Source organism: Cyclopterus lumpus, chromosome 14 (assembly GCF_009769545.1).
Source record: "Cyclopterus lumpus isolate fCycLum1 chromosome 14, fCycLum1.pri, whole genome shotgun sequence".
NCBI classification, from domain to species: Eukaryota; Metazoa; Chordata; class Actinopteri; order Perciformes; family Cyclopteridae; genus Cyclopterus; species Cyclopterus lumpus.
Window position 1 is genome coordinate 487,501 of NC_046979.1, and position 10,000 is coordinate 497,500.

Here is a 10,000-nt window from a genome sequence, read left to right on the forward strand (position 1 = left end):
AACCAGAGACCACCATCCACCTGCTCTTCTTCTTCTTCCTCTTCTTCTTCTTCAGCTGTTCTTGTTCTTCTTCACGTTCTCGCTCCTCAACGCTCCGCCCTGAGGATCTAAATATTAAAGAAGTCCCAGAGAGTAAAATGACGTCCGTCTCCTCACAGTTTGACTTCCTCAACGTTCTCGTTGTTTCGTGAGGAGAAGAAAGCAAAAAGCAGCCGACGAGTCGCTGAGGAACCAAAATGGCTTCCTTCTCTCTTCCTCTCTCTCTTCTTCTGTGTCTCTCGTTCCTCCCTCCATCTCAGAGGAAGTGACCCCCCCCCCCCCCCCTGACCACAGAGCGGAACAGGTCCACCAACAGAAAGCTACTGACTCCAGATCAGTATGAGAGCTCAGTCTGATGTCTGCAGCACCTCATAACGCTGACCTCAGGTCAGATCAATGGAGTCGTGCACCAAACTGCAGCTTTAGTCAACGTGAAGTACATTTACAAGTACTACGCTTGTAAGGTACTTGTACTTCACTTCCTCAACATGAGAGTAACATATACTTCACCACATGTTTCTGTCTCACAGCTGTTCTTAGGAGGGGAACCCTGTTAGGCCGGCCACATATTGATTTTTGTATACATATAAATCTATATATACATATGTATATACAGTATATATACATATATATACACTACCGTTCAAAAGTTTGGGGTCACTTAGAAATGTCCTTATTTTTCAAAGAAAAGCACTGTTTGTTTCAATGAAGATAACATTAAATTAATCAGAAATACACTCTATACATTGTTAATGTGGTAAATAACTAATCTAGGTGGAAACGTCTGGTTTTTAATGAAATATGTACAGAGGTGTATAGGTACATTGTGTTCTTAGAAGACTAATGATGGTTAGAAAACCCTTGAAAACCCCTTGAAACCCCTTGAAAACCCTTGAAAACCCTTGTGCAATGATGTTAGCACAGCTGAAACAGTTATGCTAATGAGAGAAGCTATAAAACTGCTGCAAATGGAGCATTCTTTGATGAAAGCAAAGTTTGAAGAACAAAATTAATATTTCAAATATAAATCATTATTGCTAACCTTGTCAATGTCTTGACTATATTTTCTATTCATTTTGCAACTCATTTGATAAATAAAAGTGTGAGTTTTCATGGAAAACACGAAAATGTCTGGGTGACCCCAAACTTCTGAACGGTAGTGTATATATATATATATATACATCTATATATACATATGTATATACAGTATATATACATATATATTTATGTATATGTATATATACATATGTATATATACACATATACAAAAGTATATATACATATATGTATATATACATAAATATATGTATATACTTAAATTTTAATTTAAATACATATATTTAGTTTCCACTGGGTTATGGCGCCCTCTGCTGGTTAAGGTTGTGAATTGATTTTAAATAGGACCGTGACGTCACAATAATTCTCCCGTTATATAAAACAACAGACATGCACTTTAATTTAAAGAAGTTGAAGTTGACTGATGGTCCCTGAATGCAACACAGAAACATGACAGTGATGCTTTCACTGACACACACCGAGCTCGTGAATCAGAGAACCAGCTAGAAACAAAAAACTGTTTATTCAGCAAAGTGAAAATTAAACTGAGACAAACATTTGTGGACTTTAATAAAGCTTCTAAAACACTTCTCACGTCCAATAAAAACTGAATTTAATTCACAGTTTACAAACTATACATCATAAAGTAAACAAACTTTAAAAACAAACATGTGACCTTGAAACTACCAAAATAAAAGCACAACTGGAGCCAGAAAGAATGTTTCCAGGACCATAAATGAGATCCAGGACTGAACCAGGACTTCCTGTCTTTAGAGTCTGGTTCTGGTCTAGAGTTCAGCTGGTTTCAGGTCCTCCTGCAGGAGGCGCAGAGCGTCAGTGGCTCTTCTTCGACGAGCCGAAGCCGGAGAATCCCATCACGGCGGCCATCTCGTCGTCCTCCTCGAAGTCCACGTCCTCCTCCGCTCGCCGCTTCCTCTCCTTCAGCTTCTCCTTCTTGTAGGCCTTCGCCTTCTCCTCCTGAGGAGAGAGAGCAGCGTCAACACAGCTACCAGCTCAGGCTCCTCCTCCTCCGCTCAGGCTCCTCCTCACCTCCTCTCGCAGCTCCTTCATGCGCTCTTCAAAGTCGTACTCCTTCTGCTTCTCCTCCATCTTCTTCTTGTTCGCCTCAAAGCGTTTCTTCACCTGATCGAGAGACGAGCGCTCGACTCTCATGGACATGCCCAAGTTCCTCTGGTCTGTTACACACACACACACACACACACACACACACACACACACACACACACACACACACACACACACACACACACACACACACACACACACACACACACACACACACACACACACACACACACACACACACACACACACACACACACATTACATGTCATTTAGCTGACACTTTCATCCAAAGCGACTTACAATCATGTTACATTCACACACTGTAGAACAGCTACAGGGAACAATTCAGGGTTAAGTGTCTTGCTCAAGGACACATCGACGAGAGCGGGGATTGAACCACCAACCACACACACACACACACACACACACACACACACACACACACACACACACACACACACACACACACACACACACACACACACACACACACACACACACACACACACACACACACACACACACACACACACACACACACACACACACTCACGTTTCTTCCCGTTTATGTGGTCCAGGAAGTTGATGGAGTCTTTGACGACGCAGTCGCAGACGTTACAGTAATAACTGGAAGAGAAGAAGACAGCAGCCAATCAGAGCGAGGCAGCAGGCTGAGGTCAGAGGTCATGAAGGCGAAGAAGATGACAGGTGTACCCGCCCATCTCGGCCTGAGGGGTGGTCTTCGTGATGACGATGGTCTTCCCCAGTTTGGACTCCAGGTCCACTTTGTAGTCTCGGTGACGCAGAAGGTCCCGCTTGACCGGCGGAGCCACTTTCCCTGAAAACACAGAGACTGTGACATCACTTCCTGAACCCGAAGGCGACTGTGACATCACTTCCTGAACCCGAAGGCGACTGTGACATCACTTCCTGAACCCGAAGGCGAAGCCTCACCATCTCTCCTCTCGCGGTCTCTCTCCTCAGAGATACGCTTCTGGGCCAAGTTCTCATACTCGTCTTTGTCCCACTTCCTACGGAACTCATTCTTACTGGACTACAAGAGGAGGAACAATGAGGTCATCATGTCAGTAAACACATTTATAAGATAACAAAAGCAGCTTTCAGACTCAACATGGTTTATTTACATGAATCTTGATGAACCGGGTATTCCATCAGTTTGATTATTGATTATTAAATATTGATGGAAGAGGTTTAAACTGTGAGGAGATCAGCTGACGTTCCCACAGACTAACATTCTGTCAGAAGAAACCTGCTTCCAGTTGAGTAGCCTGGACATAAAGAGCACCCGTTGGGTGTCATCGTCGCCCTTCACCCGAGATGACCAGGGCCCCCACTCACTCGTCAAGGTGAGGTGTATTCTTACGGTTATATTTGTCTTCATGCCGGTCAGATCATTTTATTACCTTTTAGTGAGAACATCTAAACTACAGAACATCCGTTCGTGAAGACACTTCCTACAAAATAAAAGCTTCACAGGACAGCCGGACATCGTCCTCTCTCTGCTCAACAGCGTGTAGATGAACATTCATATAGTCCATAGAACAATATGTACACATTAACCCTATTATTGTGATGTAATCTGACCGGAAGTTGTGTTGTTGTTGTTGCAGTTTTATAGTTTACGTTTATAAAGCAAATCGATTAAAACAAAACAGAGACGAAAGGTTTCACATGTTTACAAACACTAGTTTATAAATTATAATTTACATTAAAACCGGAAACGTAAACATTGTTGTTCATGCTAGTAGCTGTTAGCTGGTCACTCAAGTGCCGCTTCGAACGGGTTAAATCCGGTTTAACGGACCCGGTGGGGCCCAACGGGGCCCAGTACCGGCTCGGATGAGCAGACCCACTCGGACAAAAGAGGAAGTTACGGAATGTTCTAGTTCATTTCACGTGTTTAACGCTTAAAAACAGTCCCCATCAGCGACTCACCCCGCTGCTGGACGCCATCTTGTTTACTCAGTCTCGGTTTACGGCCTGTCGCGCGTTCAGTCCTTTCAGCCGCAGCGCCGCCTGCTGGATGTTGTTAATATTAGTTAATTAAAGTAATATTACAAATGTTATTGTTGTAAGAAGGGGGGAGTTCTACAGCTTGAAACTCTCTTTATGTGTACTAGTACAATGTATACTGACTATGTGTACTAGTACAATGTACACTGACTATGTGTACTAGTACAATGCATACTGACTACGTGTACTAGTACAATGTGTACTAGTACAATGTACACTGACTATGTGTACTAGTACAATGTATACTGACTATGTGTACTAGTACAATGTATACTGACTATGTGTACTAGTACAATGCATACTGACTACGTGTACTAGTACAATGTATACTGACTATGTGTACTAGTACAATGTACACTGACTATGTGTACTAGTACAATGTATACTGACTATGTGTACTAGTACAATGCATACTGACTACGTGTACTAGTACAATGTATACTGACTACGTGTACTAGTACAATGCATACTGACTACGTGTACTAGTACAATGTATACTGACTATGTGTACTAGTACAATGCATACTGACTACGTATACTAGTACAATGCATACTGACTGTGTACTAGTACAATGTACACTGACTACGTGTACTAGTACAATGTATACTGACTACGTGTACTAGTACAATGCATACTGACTGTGTGTACTAGTACAATGCATACTGACTACGTGTACTAGTACAATGTATACTGACTACGTGTACTAGTACAATGCATACTGACTGTGTGTACTAGTACAATGCATACTGACTACGTGTACTAGTACAATGCATACTGACTGTGTACTAGTACAATGTACACTGACTACGTGTACTAGTACAATGTATACTGACTATGTGTACTAGTACAATGTATACTGACTATGTGTACTAGTACAATGTATACTGACTGTGTGTACTAGTACAATGTATACTGACTATGTGTACTAGTACAATGCATACTGACTACGTGTACTAGTACAATGCATACTGACTGTGTGTACTAGTACAATGCATACTGACTACGTGTACTAGTACAATGCATACTGACTGTGTACTAGTACAATGTACACTGACTACGTGTACTAGTACAATGTACACTGACTGTGTGTACTAGTACAATGTATACTGACTATGTGTACTAGTACAATGTATACTGACTGTGTGTACTAGTACAATGTATACTGACTATGTGTACTAGTACAATGCATACTGACTACGTGTACTAGTACAATGCATACTGACTGTGTGTACTAGTACAATGTATACTGACTGTGTGTACTAGTACAATGTATACTGACTATACGTACTAGTACAATGTATACTGACTATGTGTACTAGTACAATGCATACTGACTATGTGTACTAGTACACTGACTGTGTGTACTAGTACAATGTATACTGACTGTGTACTAGTACAATGTATACTGACTACGTGTACTAGTACAATGCATACTGACTACGTGTACTAGTACAATGCATACTGACTGTGTACTAGTACAATGTATACTGACTACGTGTACTAGTACAATGCATACTGACTGTGTGTACTAGTACAATGCATACTGACTGTGTACTAGTACAATGTATACTGACTACGTGTACTAGTACAATGTATACTGACTGTGTACTAGTACAATGTATACTGACTACGTGTACTAATACAATGCATACTGACTACGTGTACTAGTACAATGTATACTGACTATGTGTACTAGTACAATGCATACTGACTACGTATACTAGTACAATGCATACTGACTGTGTACTAGTACAATGTACACTGACTACGTGTACTAGTACAATGTATACTGACTACGTGTACTAGTACAATGCATACTGACTGTGTGTACTAGTACAATGCATACTGACTACGTGTACTAGTACAATGTATACTGACTACGTGTACTAGTACAATGCATACTGACTGTGTGTACTAGTACAATGCATACTGACTACGTGTACTAGTACAATGCATACTGACTGTGTACTAGTACAATGTACACTGACTACGTGTACTAGTACAATGTACACTGACTGTGTGTACTAGTACAATGTATACTGACTATGTGTACTAGTACAATGTACACTGACTATGTGTACTAGTACAATGTATACTGACTATGTGTACTAGTACAATGCATACTGACTACGTGTACTAGTACAATGTATACTGACTACGTGTACTAGTACAATGCATACTGACTACGTGTACTAGTACAATGTATACTGACTATGTGTACTAGTACAATGCATACTGACTACGTATACTAGTACAATGCATACTGACTGTGTACTAGTACAATGTACACTGACTACGTGTACTAGTACAATGTATACTGACTACGTGTACTAGTACAATGCATACTGACTGTGTGTACTAGTACAATGCATACTGACTACGTGTACTAGTACAATGTATACTGACTACGTGTACTAGTACAATGCATACTGACTGTGTGTACTAGTACAATGCATACTGACTACGTGTACTAGTACAATGCATACTGACTGTGTACTAGTACAATGTACACTGACTACGTGTACTAGTACAATGTACACTGACTGTGTGTACTAGTACAATGTATACTGACTATGTGTACTAGTACAATGTATACTGACTGTGTGTACTAGTACAATGTATACTGACTATGTGTACTAGTACAATGCATACTGACTACGTGTACTAGTACAATGCATACTGACTGTGTGTACTAGTACAATGCATACTGACTACGTGTACTAGTACAATGCATACTGACTGTGTACTAGTACAATGTACACTGACTACGTGTACTAGTACAATGTACACTGACTGTGTGTACTAGTACAATGTATACTGACTATGTGTACTAGTACAATGTATACTGACTGTGTGTACTAGTACAATGTATACTGACTATGTGTACTAGTACAATGCATACTGACTACGTGTACTAGTACAATGCATACTGACTGTGTGTACTAGTACAATGTATACTGACTGTGTGTACTAGTACAATGTATACTGACTATACGTACTAGTACAATGTATACTGACTATGTGTACTAGTACAATGCATACTGACTATGTGTACTAGTACACTGACTGTGTGTACTAGTACAATGTATACTGACTGTGTACTAGTACAATGTATACTGACTACGTGTACTAGTACAATGCATACTGACTACGTGTACTAGTACAATGCATACTGACTGTGTACTAGTACAATGTATACTGACTACGTGTACTAGTACAATGCATACTGACTGTGTGTACTAGTACAATGCATACTGACTGTGTACTAGTACAATGTATACTGACTACGTGTACTAGTACAATGTATACTGACTGTGTACTAGTACAATGTATACTGACTACGTGTACTAATACAATGCATACTGACTACGTGTACTAGTACAATGTATACTGACTATGTGTACTAGTACAATGCATACTGACTACGTATACTAGTACAATGCATACTGACTGTGTACTAGTACAATGTACACTGACTACGTGTACTAGTACAATGTATACTGACTACGTGTACTAGTACAATGCATACTGACTGTGTGTACTAGTACAATGCATACTGACTACGTGTACTAGTACAATGTATACTGACTACGTGTACTAGTACAATGCATACTGACTGTGTGTACTAGTACAATGCATACTGACTACGTGTACTAGTACAATGCATACTGACTGTGTACTAGTACAATGTACACTGACTACGTGTACTAGTACAATGTACACTGACTGTGTGTACTAGTACAATGTATACTGACTATGTGTACTAGTACAATGTATACTGACTGTGTGTACTAGTACAATGTATACTGACTATGTGTACTAGTACAATGCATACTGACTACGTGTACTAGTACAATGCATACTGACTGTGTGTACTAGTACAATGCATACTGACTACGTGTACTAGTACAATGCATACTGACTGTGTACTAGTACAATGTACACTGACTACGTGTACTAGTACAATGTACACTGACTGTGTGTACTAGTACAATGTATACTGACTATGTGTACTAGTACAATGTATACTGACTGTGTGTACTAGTACAATGTATACTGACTATGTGTACTAGTACAATGCATACTGACTACGTGTACTAGTACAATGCATACTGACTGTGTGTACTAGTACAATGTATACTGACTGTGTGTACTAGTACAATGTATACTGACTATACGTACTAGTACAATGTATACTGACTATGTGTACTAGTACAATGCATACTGACTATGTGTACTAGTACACTGACTGTGTGTACTAGTACAATGTATACTGACTGTGTACTAGTACAATGTATACTGACTACGTGTACTAGTACAATGCATACTGACTACGTGTACTAGTACAATGCATACTGACTGTGTACTAGTACAATGTATACTGACTACGTGTACTAGTACAATGCATACTGACTACGTGTACTAGTACAATGCATACTGACTGTGTACTAGTACAATGTATACTGACTACGTGTACTAGTACAATGCATACTGACTGTGTGTACTAGTACAATGCATACTGACTGTGTACTAGTACAATGTATACTGACTACGTGTACTAGTACAATGTATACTGACTGTGTACTAGTACAATGTATACTGACTACGTGTACTAGTACAATGCATACTGACTACGTGTACTAGTACAATGTATACTGACTATGTGTACTAGTACAATGCATACTGACTACGTATACTAGTACAATGCATACTGACTGTGTACTAGTACAATGTACACTGACTACGTGTACTAGTACAATGTATACTGACTATGTGTACTAGTACAATGCATACTGACTGTGTACTAGTACAATGTACACTGACTACGTGTACTAGTACAATGTATACTGACTATGTGTACTAGTACAATGCATACTGACTGTGTGTACTAGTACAATGCATACTGACTACGTGTACTAGTACAATGTATACTGACTACGTGTACTAGTACAATGCATACTGACTGTGTGTACTAGTACAATGCATACTGACTACGTGTACTAGTACAATGCATACTGACTGTGTACTAGTACAATGTACACTGACTACGTGTACTAGTACAATGTACACTGACTGTGTGTACTAGTACAATGTATACTGACTATGTGTACTAGTACAATGTACACTGACTGTGTGTACTAGTACAATGTATACTGACTATGTGTACTAGTACAATGTATACTGACTACGTGTACTAGTACAATGCATACTGACTGTGTGTACTAGTACAATGCATACTGACTACGTGTACTAGTACAATGCATACTGACTGTGTACTAGTACAATGTACACTGACTACGTGTACTAGTACAATGTACACTGACTGTGTGTACTAGTACAATGTATACTGACTATGTGTACTAGTACAATGTATACTGACTGTGTGTACTAGTACAATGTATACTGACTATGTGTACTAGTACAATGCATACTGACTACGTGTACTAGTACAATGCATACTGACTGTGTGTACTAGTACAATGTATACTGACTGTGTGTACTAGTACAATGTATACTGACTATACGTACTAGTACAATGTATACTGACTATGTGTACTAGTACAATGCATACTGACTATGTGTACTAGTACACTGACTGTGTGTACTAGTACAATGTATACTGACTGTGTACTAGTACAATGTATACTGACTACGTGTACTAGTACAATGCATACTGACTACGTGTACTAGTACAATGCATACTGACTGTGTACTAGTACAATGTATACTGACTACGTGTACTAGTACAATGCATACTGACTGTGTGTACTAGTACAATGCATA

General features: G+C 39.6%; 3 protein-coding genes across 6 annotated transcripts in view; 1 reads left to right on the forward strand and 2 right to left on the reverse strand.

The window, feature by feature from the left end:
• The window catches only part of lcp2a (lymphocyte cytosolic protein 2a), a 13,943-nt gene extending 13,640 nt beyond the window's left edge, over positions 1–303 (reverse strand). For all 4 annotated transcript variants that reach the window (XM_034550000.1, XM_034549999.1, XM_034550002.1 and 1 more), the window contains exon 1: positions 1–303. This exon is cut by the window's left edge and continues 91 nt beyond it. The gene's annotated coding sequence lies outside the window, so the exon portion shown is untranslated.
• A 1,296-nt stretch (positions 304–1,599) lies between these two features.
• On the reverse strand, positions 1,600–4,206 carry zmat2 (zinc finger, matrin-type 2). Its single transcript, XM_034550125.1, has 6 exons — positions 4,138–4,206; positions 3,136–3,235; positions 2,896–3,019; positions 2,735–2,808; positions 2,146–2,291; positions 1,600–2,073 (listed from the first exon to the last, which is right to left on the reverse strand). The coding sequence occupies exons 1-6, from the start codon at positions 4,153–4,155 to the stop codon at positions 1,930–1,932; spliced, it is 606 nt and encodes a 201-aa protein (XP_034406016.1). The 5' UTR covers positions 4,156–4,206; the 3' UTR covers positions 1,600–1,929.
• Positions 3,230–10,000, forward strand: part of slbp2 (stem-loop binding protein 2) — a 14,457-nt gene continuing 7,686 nt past the window's right edge. Inside the window, exon 1 of the mRNA XM_034550126.1 lies at positions 3,230–3,548. The gene's annotated coding sequence lies outside the window, so the exon portion shown is untranslated. The remainder of the gene's footprint in view (positions 3,549–10,000) is intronic.

What these genes read in the sequence shown, in the direction of transcription:
- zmat2 (XM_034550125.1), bottom strand. An exon ending in CCACATAAACGGGAAGAAAC is followed by an intron (nt 2,292 to 2,734) that starts GTGAGTGTGTGT and finishes TGTGTGTAACAG; the next exon opens with ACCAGAGGAACTTGGGCATG. An exon ending in TGAAGGAGCTGCGAGAGGAG is followed by an intron (nt 2,074 to 2,145) that starts GTGAGGAGGAGC and finishes CTCTCTCCTCAG; the next exon opens with GAGGAGAAGGCGAAGGCCTA.